The sequence below is a fragment of the Aedes albopictus genome, chromosome 1 (assembly GCF_035046485.1).
Source record: "Aedes albopictus strain Foshan chromosome 1, AalbF5, whole genome shotgun sequence".
NCBI lineage: Eukaryota > Metazoa > Arthropoda > Insecta > Diptera > Culicidae > Aedes > Aedes albopictus.
The window spans coordinates 285,073,308-285,095,099 of NC_085136.1; the positions used below are offsets into that span (position 1 = coordinate 285,073,308).

Below are 21,792 nucleotides of genomic sequence, written 5' to 3' on the forward strand. Positions count from 1 at the left end.
GCTGCCATCATCGGAGTGGAATTTTAAATTCCTCAGTGCGAAACTGTGAACATAGGTACTCCATTTGATGGGCGGATGCAGCAGACTGAGCTTTGGGATCCCATTTTGCTGTCGCCGGGTCGGAGCTGGGCGCACCGGAAAAAGTTGTCCCGTTCAATTATTTCGGCTTCGCTTTCGCTTTTTTTGCCGGATTCGACACATTAAAGCCGGCAGCGAAAAATATGAAAATATGCTCCGGTTGCGGTAGCTTTCTTGTGGAATTTGGGTTCGCAGTTCTATGAGAAGTTCCGCTGTAAGGAAAAGAAAGCAGCGCAGAGACATGATCTGATTAAAAATGCAAATTGAATGGAATCTGTAATCATTTCGCATCGCGTGGGAAGGGCACGAATTTTGCGTATTGTAAAAAGGGGAAAGGTTGGTTCATAAAAAATACCCTTGGATGGAATAAGGAAGAGATAACAATTTTATGTTCTACTTTTTTCGTGAGATGCAGGATTTTGATATCAATGATAAACTGAGAACGAGCCTGAGGCGATGAACTTGATAATAGATTGAAATTGTATGTAGAGTTTATCAAAACCAAATATGTTCTCAACCTTGTTCTTATGAGTTGATTTTCAACTTTGTGAAAAATCAACTCACAAGTCAAACCTGATATACACAATAGGCTATTTTTCTAAGTAGCCATCATTCGGAGTAACATTGTGCAGTCAAATTAATTGCAGGAGGCTTTTAAAACTATTGATTGATTTGTCTTTATTAAAGAGACTTTCAGCCACTTTTAAAACTAAAATAAAAACAACATTTTACAACAACAGTTTTATGACGATCTTCAGAAATTCCCCGAAACTAATTAAACTTGATGTATAGACATCTAAAGTGTCATTTTACAAGAGCCTGTCGCATGCAGCATAGTTGCCCCATGTTATCTGAGAGTCCCTATAATGTGATAAAGTTACACTTACTCTTTGACTGAGAAAATGTATGAAAAATTGTATACAAAGCCTTTGTACGTGTAGGATTATGTATATCCACTTGCTCACTATTTTGTATCACATCAGAGTTTTTGATGCAGTCAATACTAGGCTAAGATTACTAAACTTTAGAATAGCGAATGAATATTATTATGTACGATATTCTTGCCAATACTGCAACTCTGGACCGGGGAGCCATGCGGTATTCTTCTCCTGCAGTTCATTTTCATATCCGACCGCTCGATATAATATGGCTATTCATCATATCCGGTAGAAAACCTCACATATTGGAGCAAATGATGACCGTATCGTTAGATTTAACTGCTCACCGAACACTGCCCGTGGTAGCCCCCCAAGTAGCAATCAAAGAAAATACTCCCTAAATGGCCACTTCCGATTCGGTTTGCCACACTACGTATTCCTGCTGCACCGCTTGCCGAACCATTCGACCATGATAGTAGTAAAATGTAATCGCCATAGTCATTTTAACGGAAGCGGCGCGCAGCTGCCCCGAACGGAGGAATCAGCCCTTTTTCTTCTTTTTCTTCCACTTTGGTGGGAAATTGCTGAGCCAGTCTGTATGTACCTAACCTACACAGTTCCGGATCGTTGTTTTTTTTTTCTCGTACAAATCAAATCGGAAACGAAGCAGTTTGTGAGTTTGCGGTTTTTCCCTTCAATGGGAAACGTGGGTGGCCATTGGTCAAGACCAGTGGTTCCAACCTATTCAAATCATACAGTTGCTTCAAGAATGATCAGGGTATCTATAACTGGAAATTATAATTAAAAAAAAAACTAGATATTAAAGAATTACCAATTTACCAAAACAGACAGAACAGACAGAACAGACAGAACAGATAGAACAGACAGAACAGACACAACAGACAGAATAGACAGAGCAGACAGAACAGATAGAACAGACAGAACAGACAGAACAGACAGAACAGACAGAACAGACAGAACAGACAGAACAGACAGAACAGACAGAACAGACAGAACAGACAGAACAGACAGAACAGACAGAACAGACAGAACAGACAGAACAGACAGAACAGACAGAACAGACAGAACAGACAGAACAGACAGAACAGACAGAACAGACAGAACAGACAGAACAGACAGAACAGACAGAACAGACAGAACAGACAGAACAGACAGAACAGACAGAACAGACAGAACAGACAGAACAGACAGAACAGACAGAACAGACAGAACAGACAGAACAGACAGAACAGACAGAACAGACAGAACAGACAGAACAGACAGAACAGACAGAACAGACAGAACAGACAGAACAGACAGAACAGACAGAACAGACAGAACAGACAGAACAGACAGAACAGACAGAACAGACAGAACAGACAGAACAGACAGAACAGACAGAACAGACAGAACAGACAGAACAGACAGAACAGACAGAACAGACAGAACAGACAGAACAGACAGAACAGAGAGAACAGACAGAACAGACAGAACAGACAGAACAGACAGAACAGACAGAACAGACAGAACAGACAGAACAGACAGAACAGACAGAACAGACAGAACAGACAGAACAGACAGAACAGACAGAACAGACAGAACAGACAGAACAGACAGAACAGACAGAACAGACAGAACAGACAGAACAGACAGAACAGACAGAACAGACAGAACAGACAGAACAGACAGAACAGACAGAACAGACAGAACAGACAGAACAGACAGAACAGACAGAACAGACAGAACAGACAGAACAGACAGAACAGACAGAACAGACAGAACAGACAGAACAGACAGAACAGACAGAACAGACAGAACAGACAGAACAGACAGAACAGACAGAACAGACAGAACAGACAGAACAGACAGAACAGACAGAACAGACAGAACAGACAGAACAGACAGAACAGACAGAACAGACAGAACAGACAGAACAGACAGAACAGACAGAACAGACAGAACAGACAGAACAGACAGAACAGACAGAACAGACAGAACATACAGAACAGACAGAACAGACAGATCGGACAGAACAGATAGAACAGACAGAACAGACAGAATAGACAGAACAGATAGAAATTCTCCAGAATTTCTGGGAGAAATCCTTCAGAATTTTTGGGAGAAATTCTTCACAATTTCTAGGAGAAAATGTCTAGATTTTCTAGGAGATTTTTTCCAGAATTCCTGGGAAAAGTTCTCAGAACGTCAAGGAGAAATTCAAATTCTGAAGAACCAATCTTCCAAAATTTTCGGAAGAATTCCTAAGAGAAACTGTCCAGAATTTCTGGGAGAAAAGCAACAAAAATTCTGGAAGAAATTCTCCTTAATTTCGAGGAAAAGTTCTCTAGAATATCTAGGAGAAATTCTCTAGAGTTCCTACTCATATTCTCCACAATTTTTGGGAGAAATTCTCCAGAATTTCAGTGAAAAATATCTTTGAAATATCTAGGAGAAGAATTTCAAAATTTGTCTGAGAAGTTCTCTAGAATTTTTGGGAAAAATTCGCCAAAATTTCGAGGAGAAATCCTCTTAAAGTTTTGGAAAATTTCTGGAAAAAATTGTCAAGAATTTGTGGGATAAATTCTCTAGACTTACTTGGAGAATTTTTTAAAAGAAATCCGTCAGAATTTCAGTGAAAAATTATCCAGAATATTTGGGAGAAATTTTCCAACATATCTCGCAGAAATTCTCCAGAATTACTGGGAAAAAATATCCATAATTTCTGGGAAAAAATCTCCAGAACTTCTAGGAGAAGTTTTTCACAATTTATGGGAGAAACTGTCCTGATTTTTGAGTACAAATACTCCAAAATTTCTAGAAGAAATTTTCCTCAAATTTTTGTATGAAATCCTTGAAGAAACTGTTCTAGGAGAAATTCAAGAGAAATTTCGAAAAAAATCTCAAAAATATCAAGGAGAAATTCAAAAGAATTTCTGGGAGAAATTCTCAAGAATTTCTAGAACAAATTCTCCAAAATTTCTAGGAGCAATTCCCCAACAGTATTGCAGAAATTTTTCTGAATTCCTAGGAGAACTCCTTTCAGATTTCGTGGGAGAAATTCTTAAGAATTGCAGGTAAAAATTCACTAGAATTTTTAAGAGAAATCCTCAAAAATAGGGAAGAGGGGAAACATTCTTCAGAATATCTGGGAGAAATTCTTTAGAATTTTTGGGAGAAATTCTCCAGAATTTCTGGGAAAAAATATCCAGATTTTGTGGAAGATATTCTCCAGAATTTCTGGGAAAAATTCATCAGAATTTCTGGGAGAAATCCTCCAGAATTTCAGTGGGCGCTATACTACGTCCTCACGAAAAAAAAAACTTCAAAATGGCGAATAATTAAGAATTATTTCTGAAAAGTCCCTTCATAAAATATTTTTTTCGCTAAATATTTCTTTAATTTTCGCGGAAGGGCCAAGCTTGCAGAAATTTCTTTTATGAGTTAAACAAGCATTATTCTAAACAATCCCCAAAAAAAATTCTTTATGAAATCATGTCAGGGACGCTGCCAGAAAAAGAAGATTTTCGCAGGTTTTCCTAGATATAATTTAAGTAAGAATTCCTTCGAAGATTTTTACAGGTATCCCTTTAGAATTCAACCCATTCAATGTATTTTTTATTTGAGAATTTCTCCTGCGATTCTTTCAGAAATTCCTCCAGTAATTTTCCTTGGGTCTTCTTTAGGAGTTTCTCAAAAGATTCAACTTAAAAATAGTCCACTGTTTTTTTTAATTCCTTTATAAATACCTTCTGGAATTCCTTTGGGGTTCCTTGGAAAAAATCTTTAATGATTTCTACAGGTGTTTTTCCATATATTCCTGCATATATTTCTGAAGGAATTCTATCAGGAGCTTTTCAGGAGTTTTCAGAAACTAGAAATTTGTCTTGACATTTCTCCAGGGGTTTCTCCAGGAATTTCCACAGATTCCTCAAAAGATGCAATTCCAGACGAAACTTTTTATTGATTTTTTAAGGTTTTTTTTTTCAAAAAAAAAAAAAAATAATCTACATTTTTCCTTCAAAAATCGAGAAAATTTTCTGAATTTGTTTCAGAAATTATTGTTGGAATTTCTCCAGACACACTTTCAGGTGTTACTCCATTTATTCAGGGATTTGCTCAAGTAAAATAGAACTATTTATCTCTTGAACATTTTTAAAAGATTCTTCCGGAACTTCTTCCAGGAATTGCTCATGATTTATCCAGACCTTTCTTCAGGGATTACTTCTGGTTTTTTTCTAATTGTTTTTCAGAATGATTCTCTCAACAATTCCTTCAAGAATCACTACAGAGTCTATTCTTTGGCATTTTTCAAGAAATTCTTCTATGAATACCTTCAAAGGATTCTCCAGTTCTTCTAGGTAGTAAAAAAATCCTACAAAAATTCTTTTTTTTTCAGAAATTTTTTCATTGGTTCTCGAAAAAACTCCCTCAAATTATTTATGTGTTCTGTAGGATTCCCTTCGGATGGTTTTTCATGTAGTTCTTAACGGATTTTTGTGTACTAATCCCTTCAGAATTTTATGAGAAAGTCTACTAAGTATTCCTCCAGAGATTCTTCAGGAGTTCTTCCAAAAATTCCTTCAAAATATCCTCCAGGAATTCCTCAGGATTCCACAGGTATTTATTCAGATATTTCTTCGGACAATTCTCAAGAGATTCTTCTGGAAGTTCCACCAGGTATTGCTTATGATTTATTCAGACCTTTTTTCAGGGATTTTTTCAGATTTTTTTCCGGTGAATTTTCAGTATTTTCTCTAATGATTTTCTCAATAATTTCTGAACAGAATACTTCAGAACCTATTCTTTGGCATTGTTCGAAAAATTCGGGGGTTTTTTTTTGAGGTAGTTCTTAAGGTTTTTTGTGTGCTAATCCCTTTAGATTTTTTTTGAGAAATTCCGCTAAGTATTCCTCCAGAGATTCTTCAGGAGTTCTTCCAGAGATTCCTTCAAAATATCCTCTAGGAATTCCTCAGAAATTAAATGAGAAATTTCTCCAAGGTTTCCACAGGAATTTATTCAGATATTTCTCAGGACAATTCTCAAGAGATTCTTCTGGAAGTTCCTCCAGGGATTGCTTATGATTTATTCTGACCTTTTCTCAGGGATTTTTCCAGATTTTTTTCCAGTGAGTTTTCAGTACTTTCTCTAGTGATTATCTCAATAATTACTGCAAAATTTACTACAGGACCTATTCTTTGGCTTTTTTCAAGAAATTTTTCTTTGAATACCTGCAGAAGGTTCTCTAGTTCTTAAAGGCAGTCAAACATTGCTTCCAACATTTTTTTTTCAGAAACTCCTTCAGTGGTTCTATAAAGACATCCTTAACATAATTGTTGTTCTGCAGGTTTCCTTCAGATTTTTTTCAGGTAGTTCTTGAGGGATTTTTGTATCATAATCCCATCAGAATTTTAAGAGAAATGCTATTGGAATTCTTCCAGAGATTCTTCAAGAGTTTTTCCAAAGATTTCTTCAAAAAATCCTCAGAAATTGAATGAGGAATGCGGATTCTACAGGTTATTTCTCTAGACAAATTTCAAGTGATTCTTCTGAGAGTTTCTCCATGGATTCATTCAGATTTTTTTCGGTGATGCTTCAGGAACACATCTAATGGATCTCTCAACAATTCCCGCAAAAATCACAATCTATTTATGGGTATTTTTTTACGAAATTCTTCTATGAATACCTGCAGAAGGCTCTTCAGTTCTTATAGGTATTCAAAGATTCCTCCAAAGATTTTTTTTCAGAAATTCCTTCAGTGGTTCTCTAAAGAATTCCTATACATTATTTTTATTTCTACAAGATTTCCTTCAGGTTTTTTTTTCAAATAGTGCTTAAGGCGAAACTGGAAGCATTTCCTTATTTTTTGGTTTTTGATTTTTTATTAAATAACGAAGCAATATTTTCAAAATCGGTTTTCGTGCACATCTAGAGTATGGATCAGGGTATCTTCTGATTTTTTACGCGGTAGAATTTTTTTTTCGATTTTGCAGAAACCATTTTTGAACAAAATTTCACTAAAAAATGGTTTCTGCAAAAACGAAAAACATTTTCTATCGCGTAAAAAAATCAGAAGATACCCTGATCCATACTCTAGATGTGCACGAAAACCGATTTTGAAAATATTGCTTCGTTATTTATTAAAAAATCAAAAACCAAAAAAATTAAGAAAAACTTCTAGTTTCGCCTTAAGGGGTTTTTGTATACTAGTCCCTTCAGAATTTTATAAGAAATTCTTCTAAGGATTCTTTCAGAGATTCTTCAGGAGTTCTTCAAAAATCCTCTCGGAATTCATCAAAAACTAATTGAGGAATGCATATTCCACAGGAGTTCATTTAGATATTTCTCTATACAAATTTCAAGAGATTCTTGTAGAAGTTTCTCCTGGGATTGATTAATCAAGACCTTTCTTCAGGGATTCATTCAGATATTTTTTTTTTCCGATGATACTGCAGGAAATTTTCTAATTTTTTCTCAATAATTCCCGAAAAAACCACTCCAGAATCTATCCTTTGGCATTTTTCAATGAATTCTTCTATGAATACATGCAGAGAGTTCTCCAGTTCTTATAGGTGTTCACTTAGGTGTTCAAAGATTCCATCTAACATTCTTTTTTTTCCAGAAATTCCTTCGGCAGTTTGTACCAGTACCTTTGTTTGCAATTTCGGCAGACACTTTGAGAGATTCATTCACAAATTCCTCTAGGATTTTTTCCAGGAATCTCTCCAACAAATTTCCCAAACAATTTTTACTTGAAATTAATTCCATAGTTTAGGATGATATCTTGAAGAATTTCACTAGGTATTCTCTCAAACATTCCTTCAGGAATTGCTTCATAGATATCTTCAGAAATTGCTTCCGAAATTTTAAATTAGGAATCTATTCAGAAACTTCTCAAGATTTTTTTCTAGGAGTCTTCGAAGTTATCACCAAAAGTTTATAGGAGAATCCTTAACACAATCCTCCTGCATTTCTTCAGAAATTTCTTCAGAGATTCATTCAGCATTTCTTACAGTTTTTTTTTGTGAATTCATTGGAAGAATTTGTGTTAACAAAAATATAGACGGGCTTGGTGGTCTAGTTGTTTTCAAGAGACGAACCAGCCAAGGGCTGAAAGTCTCTCAAATAAAGATAAATCAATCAAATCAATAGTTGTTTTCTTTTTGCCTTTCTCGTACACTAAGTGCCCTGGAAAGGCTATATGTTCACTCCAAAAATGACTTTTTGATAGAAGCCCCGGAGGGTCGAGTCATATATACCAATCAACTCAGCTCGACGAATTGAGGTGATGTCTGTGTGTGTGTATGTGTGTGTGTGTGTGTGTGTGTGTGTGTGTGTGTGTGTGTGTGTGTGTGTGTGTGTGTGTGTGTGTGTGTGTGTGTGTGTGTGTGTGTGTGTGTGTGTGTGTGTGTGTGTGTGTGTGTGTGTGTGTGTGTGTGTGTGTGTGTGTGTGTGTATGTGTGTGTGTGTGTGTGTGTATGTGTGAGTGTGTACAAAAAAACTCACATCACTTTTTGGCAGTAAACCTCAACCGATTTCAATGACCGACGGTTCATTCGACGCGGAATCTGGTCCCATTGTTTCCTATTGAAAATGGTTCGGATCGGTCCAGCCGTTCCGGAGATATGGCCATTTAGGTGTTCCGGAACGGTACCCCAGGAAGGGACCAGATATGAAAATGCATCAAACCTATGCATGCGACACATCAAACCATGGCATTTTCGATAACCTGATGAGCGGTAAGCAGAAAAATAATCTAAGACCATATCTGAACCGGTAGTGTTCCGGAACCGGTTCCGGGTGTCCCGCCGGAAGTGGCCAAATATCAAAGTGAACCAAACCCATGCATGCGACACATCGAACAACGGCATTTTCGATGACCTGATGGACAATGAGCAGGAAAACCATCTCAGAGCATATCTGAACCGGTAGTGTTCCGGAACCGGTTCTAGGCGTCCCGCTGGAAAGCGCCAAATATACAAGTGAACCAAACCCATGCATGCGACACATCCAACCACGGCATTTTCGATAACCTGATGAGCGGTAAGCAGGAAAATAGTCTCAGACCATATCTGAACCGGTAGTGTTCCGGAACCGGTTCTAGGCGTCCCGCTGGAAGTGGCAAAACACACAATTGAACCAAACCCATGCATGCGACACATCCAACCACGGCATTTTCGATAACCTGATAAGCGGTAAGCAGGAAAATAGTCTTAGACCATATTTGAGCCGGTAGTGTTCCGGAACCGATTCTAGGCGTCCCGTTCGAAGTGGCAAAACATACAATTGAACCAAACCCATGCATGCGGCACATTAAACAACGGCATTTTCGATAACCTGATTAGTGGTAAGTAGGAAAATAGTCTCGGATCATATCTGAACCGGTAGTGTTCTGGAACCGGTTCTAGGCGTCCCGCTGAAAGCGGCCAAATATACAATTGAACCAAACCCATACATGCGACACATCAAACCACGGCATTTTCGATTACCTGATGGACAATGAGCAGGAAAATCATCTCAGACCATATCTGAACCAGTAGTGTTCCGGAACCGGTTCCGGGGTTCCCGCCAAAGTGGTCAAATCTGAAAGAGAAACAAACCCGTGCATGCGTCACATCAAATAGCGGCTTTATAAATTACCTAATGAACGGCCAGCAAGTGTTTCGGAATCGGTTTTGAGTGGCCGGAAGAGGCCAAATGTAAAAGTAATCCAAATCCACGCATGTGACACATCAAATCGTGGCTTTTGCGATAACCTGATGAACAGTTAGCAAGAAAATAGCCTTGAATCACACTAGAGACAACTGGTTGTGTTCCGGAATTGGTTCCGAGAGTCCCGTCGAAATTATCAAACCCAGCATGTGATACCTTCAATTTGCAGCGTTTTTGTTAACCGATGAACAGTTAACAAGACAATAGTGTCAGACCATATTTGGTTCAGCCGGTAGTTACCCGGAATCAGATCCGGGTAGTAAAATGTAAAATTTAACCAAACCCATAGATTCGGTACATCAAATCGACTTATCGACAAACTGATGAAAAAATAGGGTCAGACCACATTAGATTCCCGGTAGTGTTGCGGGTTCAGCTGTGGCTTCGAAAGTAGTTAAAAGTAAAAGTGAATCAAACCCATACATGCGATACATCAAATCGCGGTGATTAGGTAAAGGTGAATAAATAGCAATAAAATATTCTCAGACCATAATTGGGACAACCGGTAGTGTCATGGTCCATGACTCATGGAATCAGATCAGGCTATCCCACCGGAAATTACCAAATATAAAAATGAACCAAACCCATGCATACGACACATCAGATCGCAGATTTTTTTGATAATCTAATGAACGGTTAGCAAGAAAATAGCCTTAGATCACATTAGAGACTAGCTGTTGTGTAGCAGAACCAACGTTCATGTGAAAAATTAAATCGTGGCTTTGTTTAATGGCCTGATAAACGTTAGGTATGAACAACAGTGACGAATATGTCTAAGTTCTCATATATGAAAGAGAACAAAATATAGACAAAACAAAAGCGATCTCATCAAATCGTACCATTCCAGATTCCTAAGGTGTAAATTTATAGCAGGATGGGTCAACGTTGAATGGAAAAATAAGAATTTGATAGCGTCAACAGAAGATGGTGGCTGTTTTAAGGAATTTTGAGCTCTAAAACTATGTAAAATAAGTGTATTTGGTACGGTAAATATGTTCGGAGCCCACCAGAGTATCCTAGATAGCGGTCCAAAATCCAAGATATGGCCCAGTATTCAAGTTAGCGCCTATTTTATAGGATTTCAATTTCGTGCATTATGGGCATATTTTGTATGGAAATATATCCAGAATTCAAAATTTGCAATCAGAAAACCCAAGCTGTGCGCTGTTTCACAAGGTCTTCGTCCAAAACAGGTAACCAGAAAATAATAAACGACATGCCAAAATTCAATACGGTGACTATTTTATGTAATTTTAGGTGCAGAGTCCAAAAATGAATACCAGAACATCCAAGATGGTGTCTCAATATTCAAGATGGCGCTTAGTTTAGTTAGGGTAGATATCCGGAATCAAAAAATGATGACCGGAAAATCTAAAATGACGTTTCGAAATTTTGCAGCTTCATAACACATGTTTGGTTGGAATTTTGGATCGTTGTCTTATATTTTCTGAATTTTGGATGTTATGCTAATATAAAATGTATGCATATTGAGTAGATTTAGCAAGCAGTTTTCATTTTGTATTTATGTCAATGTCATCAACATGTCGCTTGAGTATTGTTGAAAGGATATTTTAAAGCACGAGAAAGGCAACATCACCGCTAGGTGGATTAATTAGGGTTTTTTTTCTGTATTAACGAGATTTTGGACCTTGGTGGTCTAGTGCCCACCGCCTTTGATTCGTTTGCAGAAGTTCTGGGTTCAATCCTTGGCTTGTGCTTTTCCTCCTACTTTGTATCCTTCTATATACATTATCCTTCCATTCTTCATAAACAACTCATTTTCGTAGCCATCGCTAGATCAGAAACGGGTTGAAAAATCCTTCTGAAAAAAAAAACGCATGAAAAATATGTGACACAATTCGTGCAGGAACCTCTGAAGGAATCCCTAAATATATTCTTGACGGAACCGCAGGAGCAATTTCTGAAAAAAAAACCGTAGTGGAAATTGCTTCAGGAATCCCTGTTGGAACCTTTGGCAGAGTTTCGGAAGGAATGTCTATAGGGTTTTTTAATAAGTTTTCAGAGCAATTTTCTAAAAACTGCATGGAAGAAATTCGAAGAAATCTCTTGCTGAAACTTCTGAGGGAGTTCCGAAAATTTTGAGAAAGTAATTGAAGGTATATTTAAGGAAATCCCTGAAGGAATTTCTGATGAAGTCACAACCCTGTGGAAATCTCAGGAAGCTCTCTTGAATTAATCACTGGAGGATTATCTGAAAACACCTCAACAATTGTCGAAAAAATGCCAGGAGAAATTTAAGAAAATCTTCCTGAAAAAGAACCTGGAAAACATTCTCAAAAAAAATCAAGCCCAAAGGTGAAAAAAATAATAACTTTCCTAATACAAGACCCTTTGTGACCATCGATGGCTTAATCGAAGGCAAATTTTCTCAAAAATTGCTTAGTGAATGATTCATCTACGGGCAACTACTCTTAAGCGCGTTATAGAGCCCGTTTTACCCCACTTCTCCCTTAAGTTTGAGAATTTCTGATATTTTAAGGCATTTGTTATGATTTTAATGATTATTTCGCTGGGATACCATCGTCCCAATTCCATTGAAAACCACTGACCATAACCAAGAGCTGTTCAGCCTTCAATCGGTTTCTTTCACCATCAATGGTCAACTCGTCGTATTGAGTTCAACTCCAGTGCGCCCTTTTTCATAAAATCCCACCATCAGGATTCGGTTCACTTCGTTGTAAATGATGCTTCGTTCAGCAATTTTTCGCGGCTGTCTAGAAGCGTAGATGTTGCAGCAATGATTCAACATACCATCCATCGTTTTTGAAAATGTTCTGTCTGTCTATAATATGCTGCTGTTGCTACCTACAACTACTTATGCCTGGCCGCCCACCATTTACGGGTGGATATTGCGAGGATTGCGAGTTTGGATGGAAACACGTGTTCCACGCCAATTAACGGATCCACTGCTGGTGGTAGGTACGGAACCCAACGAAGGGGAAAATGGTAGCGGTCGTAATTAGCGGTATTCATATCAAATTGGATTGATCTGTGAGCAAATATTGGAATTTGAGTGCGGTTGAGGTTTGTGGGAGGTTGGGATTTGCGATTTGCGCACACGGTGAGCTTGAAATGTGAACGCTCGGCGTTAATTGGTTCAATTGATGGAAGACAAGTAGTATGTAGTTTTCCGTCTGGCCCTCTGCAATTTTGAATTTATAGTTTTATCATTTCATCCATGTTATCCTGCTGTCATGTAAAAATCACCGATTTTACCAACTTTTACAACGAATAAAATGACTGGATGACCAGCATTTGTACCCTATATGAGCTCCCATCCATTAGTTACAAATTCTTCAACTTTCCATTGCTTATCTTACGCGCTTCCATTACCGTCTAGGCTCGTTGTCTTCTCATGAATATTCATAACGCGTAATTTCGCAACACATTCAATTAAAATTCAAAACTTCTAATCCATCTTCATCATCAGTTTCGGTGCCGATTCGTGTCGTATGTACTACGTTTACTATCGCTCCAAACAGGTAAAAAAGTGGTCCTTCCGAAGGCCCTACATTAACAGGTGGTCCTCATCTCTACCGGTTTTATTGTTTTACCTGTATATCAAACAGTTGCTTTCGCGTCAAAGCGAACAGCTTCTTTTCCGTGTCCGGAAATCATCACCGTTGCGTCGTCGTACGACCAACGACGTACGATTTTATGGTTCTGTGCGAATTTATGTAAGCGATCATGACGACATCAACGCCCTAGTAAAAATAACATTGAATTGAACCAACCATAACATGAATGGTTAGTTAATGATCCATTTTTCGAAAATATCGAAAATCGGTAAACCTTGCACTGTACAACTAAAAACGTTTGGGAACTATAGAAGAACTATATAGTTTATTGTTATTTAATTGGAGCTACAATATATGATATAATTCTATTGTGAAAATTGTACCATTCATATAAAGGTACGTTACAATGTCAATGATTCACCACAACCTTTATGATACTGTAATCGTTTCAACCATTTAAGCTACTGTAAATTTTGATTCGGGCTTTGACTACGGCGATAATGATGGTTATGGGCGTGTTGCTTCTCATTTCTTCCGGTGCGGTGCGGTGGTGGGTAAGCATGCTAGAAGCCTATACACTTTTGATGACAGTTCCGCGACCCAAAATGGAATGTAAAACGATTGTGCGCTACGGCCATTCCCGGCGGTGGCGGCGATGGTGGATGCGGCCGATGTGACGAAGTGGACTGAGGTCATTCGTCATCGTTATGGGTCGTGGCGTTAATGCGATTCTCCGTGACGCAATTTTATGTGTCGGTAAATCATTTTAATGAGTGGTGTTTTTTCGGCGAGGAGTCTATTTGGGAAAAGTGAATGCCATTTTGAGGGTCTCTCAGAAAAATTGCCGCGGAAATATGCATTGATATTTAAACAGTGAGTCGAAATTAAAATCGTTCCGTTATCGATTGGCATAGTCAAGTTTGAACAATTCTTCACAAATCTTCGTTAACAATGAATAAAATAGGCAACTTATTGAGGGAAAAGGATAAGTTTGTAAGACAAACTCAATCTTGAAGATGCCCACATTCAGACTGAGTTGGTCTTATTATGAAAATTATATGCGTTTTCTTGTAATATTTATAAAAATTGCTATACGAATACAATTACTGATCAATATTACTGCTGCACATTCGATTGCCTATGCATTTGTTTAATTGTTATTGTATTGTATTAAAATAATATAATTCTATAATATGTATATTTACGATACACCGTATGGTACGGTACCATAAGTTATATCGTTATTTTATTGTATATTGCATGGAAATCACTAGAGTTTTTGTAATGTTGAAACTCACAAATAAAAATAAATAAAAAAGTATTGTTAGGACACAATGCAATGTGTTTTTTTTTTATTTTTTTTTATTAATATAATATATTTATTAATATAATATATTTATTAATATAATATATTAATATATAATATCAAATATTACCAATTGAGCAAGCAAAAAAAAAATTCTTAACCTAATTCTTTACTGAGTGCATTGCTTCTCGGCCTAAAGGCTAAGATCAAAGTGTAGTATCTGTTCTTATCAGCTTAACATCTTACTGAGAAAGTTGGTCATTTACACTTGTTCCGCATTCTAAACATCTTCTAGAAGACAAAATCGTTTCCGCATACAGCCCCCATCACATCATATGTACCATCGATTCTCTGCCACCAACAGCTTATGTATTGCATTAATTTGTTCGCCATTCGAACTGCCTTCTTCCATTCATCATTTTTCTTCTCTTTCTTCTTTTTTTTTCCAGCATGGAAGGATCGGATATCTGCTTTGAAGTGGTCAGACGTGCTGTAGCCGGGTTCGTGTACAGCGAAGCAGTAGCATGGTAAGTGTGAATGGTGTGGAGATGACATATGTGGGCTGATTCTCGCCTTTTCAGCGGTACTGTAGGCTGGGGTAAGGTTGATCAGTGGGTAAGTGTTGATCGATTTTTGACCTTTGTTAGGTTATGTAACGGTTATAGTTTAAACGAGTGTGGTAGTCTAATAGCTGTCGATTTTGCTTTTTGCGTATGAGATTCACCAAACCAAGAGACCAAATCAAATGCGGAAAATTTATTTTCACTTTTAACGGTTTTATTTTATCACCAAAGATTTTTTCCTAAAGTTTCTTAAAATTCTCCAGGATTACCTCCAGGGAAACCGCCGGTAAATTCTTTTGGGAACACTTCGGGATTTATATAAAAAAAAAACTGGAATGTTTACAGAATGAATATACTTGCAGGATGTCGTGGAACAATTCAAACTAGAACTACTATACTGCCGTGAATCGCAAGTCAGTCCCATCTGCATTTTGGGCAAAATTGAGTTTATGGCAGTTTTCGATCTTTCTTCGAATGATCTTTCAGCTGTGTGAATAAAAATATATAGTTTGTTCAGTAAAATCGAAAAACAACACTAAGTCAGATTGTCCCATAGTGAAAAGTAATCGCGAGTCAGTCCCATTACGAACTTGTGTACCCTGCTGTACAAAATCGAACACTGTTTTAGCCAGTTTTATATTTTTCGCAGTTACCTATTCACGTTTGAAACAATTTGTAAAAGTTTCGTGATGATCGCAGTAGTATTCAATTTATGGCGATTTTTTTAAATTTCACATAGAAGTCGCATTTAAAAACTTCAGAGTCCATTTTCTCAATGCCTACTTTTTACATATGGGACTGACTTGCGATTCACGGCAGTATACAGTAATAGACATTCGTTTAGCCGAGGCTAAAAAATTTTCAAAAAAGTGTCAGGAAACTCATACAAAAGATTTTATGATAAAACTTTTTTATCGTAGTGATAGTATATCTAGTACTGTTTTATAAAAATGTGATATATCACACTTACATATACACTGAAACAAAAACGAGGGTAAAAACCCTTTAAATGTCATTTTTTGCCTAGACATTCGTTTAGCCGAATTGAACATTTTTCAGAATTCCATGATAAAAAAACTAACAAATTTCGAAAAATATCCAACAAAGTCATTTTGTATGGTGACCTGCATTATATATCGACTTGAAAATCATGAATTAGGTCGTTTTTGGAAGTGTTGCCATATTAATTTCGCATGCATCTCATATAAATATGTCATAATATTGTAAATGTTTCTAAATTGAGATTTGATGTAATTATTTTTATCGGAAGTGTTTCAAAAGAATGCAATGAATGTTTCATGACCAAAGCAGGTTGAAAATTTACGAAAAACAATGTTTTTAACAGAAAAAAATAACGCAAACCATCAAAAAATCACGTATTTAAGTATTGTTTTGATGAAATATTATGGTTTCACTTGCATAAATCACAGCGTTTGCTACTATTACGTCTTCTAATAGCTCTCAATATCTTTCAGACTGTATTCTGGCTGAAATAACATACATTGGACGGCTCATATTTCGAGAAATGGCACCGAAAATATTCAAATTTCTAGCATTAACTACTTGTTTCATAGTTTAGACATTCTTTTCTAATAAATCATGTTAAAAATGAATGTGGTTCAACACTAAGACTCATTTATGATACATTTCTTCAGATTGAATGAAATAAGCCAATTGTTTAACCATATCTTGCATATTTGTATGAGCATCTGCTTTTAAATAAACAGGGTACAAAAATTCTGACACTAGTTGCAGTTCTTTCACTTAGCAGTCTTCTAACCCATTTAGTAATGCTAGTATCAAACAGATATACTCCACAGGCATTAGGGCACGTCTTTATTTCAATGCAGAACTATTTATTTTATCTTTTATCAATCCCATTTTAAAGTTTAAACAACAAAAAACTAGTACACTAAAACCCCAATTTACGCTCACTTCTTTTGCGCCAAACTCAATTTGCGCCCCCCGATTTACGCACTAATTCCCAAATAACGCTCCCCCCATTTACGCACTAATTCCCAAATAACGCTCCCCCAATTGGCTTCTTTAGTGGTGTTGAGATAATTCCATATTCACAATCTACATGCCAAACTGAGCCGAAATCCAAATTTTCATGAACTTTGGTGCCCGGTAACCTATTTAAAAATCAATTTAAAGTTTGTATGGGAGCGATTTGTCGAATCACCCCTCGTCGCATTTCGTACTGGGCGGAGCTGTCAAGCAGTTGCCCAGCTGTCAAAAGGTGATTTCAAAAAATCTTTTTGTAATTGAATTTAGGTATCAAAATAAAGTTTTAAAAATCTGAAAAAAATCATACTGGCTTATAAAAAGGTGCTCTTTCGAATAAAATCAAAAAATCAATATATTATTCTTAATTTAAAAACCCAATTTACGCTCCTTAGGCGTAAATTGGGGATTTAGGTATTCGGGAACAAGTAACATGTGATACATATGATACATTGAGGGTTAGGGTAGAGGGTAGTGTTAGATGGTAGGGTAGAGGGTAGGGTAGAGGGTTAGGGTAGAGGGTAGTGTTAGATGGTAGAGTAGAGGGTTAGGGTAGAGGGTTAGGGTAGAGGGTAGGGTAGAGGCTATAATAGAGGGTTAGGGTAGAGGATAGGGTAGAGACTATGATAGAGGGTTAGGGTAGAGAGTAGGATAGAGGGTTGGGTAGAGGGTTAAGGTAGAGGGTTGGCTAGAGGGTTCGGGTAGAGAGTAGGGTAGAAGGTAGGGTTGAAAGTAAGGTAAAGGGTTAGGGTAGAGGGTTAGGTTAGAGGGTAGAGTAGAGGGTTAGGGTATAGAGTAGGGCAGAGACTATGATAGAGGGTTAGGGTAGAGGGTTAGAGTAGAGGGTAGGGTAGAGACTATGATAGAGGGTTAGGGTAGAGGGTAGGGTAGATGGTTAGAATAGAGGGTAATGATAGATGGTATCGTAGAAGGTAGGGTAGAGAGTAGGGTAAAAGGTAGGGAAGAGGATCGGGCATAGGGTTAGGGTTGAAGGTAGGATAGAGAATTGGGTAGAGGGTTAAGGTAGAGGGTTCGGGTAGAGATTAGGGTAGAAAGTAGGGTAAGTAGAAGGTTGGGTTGAGGGTAGGGTAGAGGGTTAGAGTAGAGGGTAGGGTAGAAGGTAGGGTAGAGGGGAGTGTAGAGGATAGGATGGAGGGTTAGGGAAGGATGACATGAGATGATATGAAAGATGAGATGAGAGATGAGATGAGAGATGAGATGTGAGATGAGATGAGAGATGAGAGATGAGATGAGAGATGAGAGATGAGAGATGAGAGATGAGAGATGAGAGATGAGAGATGAGAGATGAGAGATGAGAGATGAGAGATGAGAGATGAGAGATGAGAGATGAGAGATGAGAGATGAGAGTTGAGAGTTGAGAGTTGAGAGATGAGAGATGAGAGATGAGAGATGAGAGATGAGAGATGAGAGATGAGAGATGAGAGATGAGAGATGAGAGATGAGAGATGAGAGATGAGAGATGAGAGATGAGAGATGAGAGATGAGAGATGAGAGATGAGAGATGAGAGATGAGAGATGAGAGATGAGAGATGAGAGATGAGGGATGTGAGATGAGAGATGAGATATGAGAGATGAGAGATGAGAGATGAGAGATGAGAGATGAGAGATGAGAGATGAGAGATGAGAGATGAGAGCTGAGAGATGAGAGATGAGAGATGAGAGATGAGAGATGAGAGATGAGAGATGAGAGATGAGAGATGAGAGATGAGAGATGAGAGATGAGAGATGAGAGATGAGAGATGAGAGATGAGAGATGAGAGATGAGAGATGAGAGATGAGAGATGAGAGATGAGAGATGAGAGATGAGAGATGAGAGATGAGAGATGAGAGATGAGAGATGAGAGATGAGAGATGAGATGAAAGATGAGATGAAAGATGAGATGAGAGATGAGATGAAAGATGAGATGAGATATGAGATGAGATATGAGATGAGATATGAAATGAGAGAAGAGATGAGAGATGAGATGAGAGATGAGATGAGAGATGAGATGAGATGAGAGATGAGATGAGAGATGAGATGAGAGATGAGAGATGAGATGAGAGATGAGATGAGAGATGAGGTGAGAGATGAGAAACAGTGGTTCTCAAGCTGGGGTTACGGGCCATGCTGTATTCGCAAGAACCTAAAGAACGAGGAGAAAGAGTGAATATTTGTTGGATTATGCATCTCAAAGGGTATGCATTACAATGCTCTGGGGTTTTCAAACTGGAGTTACGGGCCATGCGAATTCCTCAAGAATCCTAAAGGCTTGAGCTTGAGCTTGATTGACCGCCCGCAGTTGCTACTCCAGTATCGCCAGATCAGCTACACTCACACAAGGAACCAATGAGATAGCTGCTTGGGACTAACAGGCATCTTCAGTGTGTAAGCGTTGGTGGTCTTGTATTTCTAGGCGACAATGGCGCCTGCTGCGCCAGGTTGCAGGTCAATGGGGAAGGGGAGGGAAGTGATGATTGCAATCGCTTGCCCACATCAGGCCTTTGAATCCTCTGAGCCTGCACAAGGTCATGCGGATGTTGGTGTGTATGTGGGAAATGTTTATTTTTGGCAAATGGATCATGCATTGGTGCAAGGGTGCCAGGCGTAAAGCGATAGATTGTGTGAAGATTACTGTGAAGCGGCACAGTCCTCTTGGTTGCATAACTTGTAGGCGTTTGACACTGTGTTGTGATGAAAATTGGAAGGAATGGAAACGGCTTATTTTAATCCGTTTCTGGTTCTAGCGATCGCTACGAACATTCGAATATACATGAGATGTATATGTAGGAGAGAGAGAGAGAGAGAGAGAGAGAGTGAGAGAGAAAGTAGATAGAAAGATACAAAATAGGAGGAAAGACACGAGCCAGGGATTGAACCCAGGACCTTCTGCATATGAATCAGAAGCGGTAGCCACTAGACCACCAAGCTCGTTCCTCAAGAATCCCAAAGGCGATGAGAAAGTGAAATCGGCTTTTCAAATTATGCATCAAAAGCAGCATTATACAATAGGGTTCCGGGTAATTTTGCCGAATGCCATTTGGTCGAACTTCATTTGGCCGAAAAGGTCATTTGGCCGAATGCCGTTTGGCGGAAAAATGAATGATGAAATAAAGTGACCATGGCATTGTTTCCCGCTTCAGTATATCTCTAAAGAACAGTCCATGATTCAAAGAAGGAAAAAGCTTTGATAAAGTATCGGTAGTTTCAACGCCAACTAATCAATGAAAATCAAAACTAGACAGAATAGCCTATGATTGAAAAAAGGAAATACTTCTGATGGTCATATTGGCAGTTAGAATGTCAAAAACTACCTCTGAATTCTTTTGATCATGATTCGGCCAAACGGCATTCGAAAAAAAGACCCTATCGGCCAGATGGCATTCGGCCAAACGAACTTAAACTTAAACTTTGCTCTTCTTCCTAGCACTTTCGGTTCTTGAGATATTCACATGGGCCGTGACCATAGATTAGAAATAACTGATGTTTCAACATATCTATATAAGGGATACTGATCGTTAGAATGATCAATCCGTAAAACATTGGCTTTTCTTCCTAGTACTTGCGGATCTTGATATATTCACGTAGCCCGTGATCACAGATTGGAAACCACTAATTTTTCAACATATCTATATTAGAGATACTGATCCTTACGATGATCAATCCGTAAAACATTTGCTCTTCTTCCTAGCACTTTCGGTTCTTGAGATATTCACGAGGCCCGTGATCATAGATTGGAAACCACCAATTTTCAACATATCAATATTAGAGATACTGATCCTTACGATGACCAATCCGTAAAACATTTGCTCTTCTGCCTAGCACTTTCGGTTCTTGAGATTTTCACGTGGCCCGTGATCATAGATTGGAAACCACTAATTTTCAATATATCAATATTAGAGATACTGATCCTTAAGATGATCAATCCGTAAAACATTGGTTTTTCTTCCTAGCCCTTTCGGATCTTGAGATACTCACGTGGCCCGTGATCATAGATTGGAAACCACTGATTTTTCAACATACCTATATTAGAGATACTGATCCTTGAGATGATCAATCCGAAAAACATTTGCTCTTCTTCCTACCTACCACTTTCAGTTCTTGAGATATTCACGTGGCCCGTGATCATAGATTGGAAACCACTAATTTTCAACACATCAATATTAGAGATACTGATCTATAAGATGATCAATCCGTAAAACATTGGTTTTTCTTCCTAGCACTTTCGGATCTTGAGATACTCACGTGGCCCGTGATCATAGATTGGAAACCACTGATTTTTCAACATATCTGTATCAGAGATACTGATCCTTGAGATGATCAATCCGAAAAACATTTGCTCTTCTTCCTAGCACTTTCGGTTCTTGAGATATTCACGTGGCCCGTGAGCATAGATTTGAAACCACTGATTTTTCAACATATCTATATCAGAGATACTGATCCTTGAGATGATCAATCCGAAAAACATTTGCTCTTCTTCCTAGCACTTTCGGTTCTTGAGATATTCACGTGGCCCGTGAGCATAGATTGGAAACCACTGATTTTTCTACATATCTATATCAGAGATACTGATCCTTGAGATGACCAATCCGAAAAACATTTGCTCTTCTTCCTAGCACTTTCGGTTCTTGAGATATTCACGTGGCCCGTGAGCATAGATTTGAAACCACTGATTTTTCAACATATCTATATCAGAGATACTGATCCTTGAGAT

General features: G+C 38.0%; 1 protein-coding gene and 1 non-coding gene across 5 annotated transcripts in view; both read left to right on the top strand.

Annotated features, from left to right (window-relative positions):
- The window catches only part of LOC109414942 (peripheral plasma membrane protein CASK), a 676,441-nt gene that overhangs the window by 243,957 nt on the left and 410,692 nt on the right, over positions 1-21,792 (top strand). For all 4 annotated transcript variants that reach the window (XM_062846946.1, XM_062846943.1, XM_062846944.1 and 1 more), the window contains exon 4: positions 14,960-15,037. In XM_062846946.1, coding sequence (XP_062702930.1) covers positions 14,960-15,037 — 78 coding nt within the window. The remainder of the gene's footprint in view (positions 1-14,959; positions 15,038-21,792) is intronic.
- LOC115259842 (U2 spliceosomal RNA) lies at positions 14,691-14,803 on the top strand. Its single transcript, XR_009996781.1, has one exon. It is a non-coding gene; the product is annotated as a U2 spliceosomal RNA (small nuclear RNA).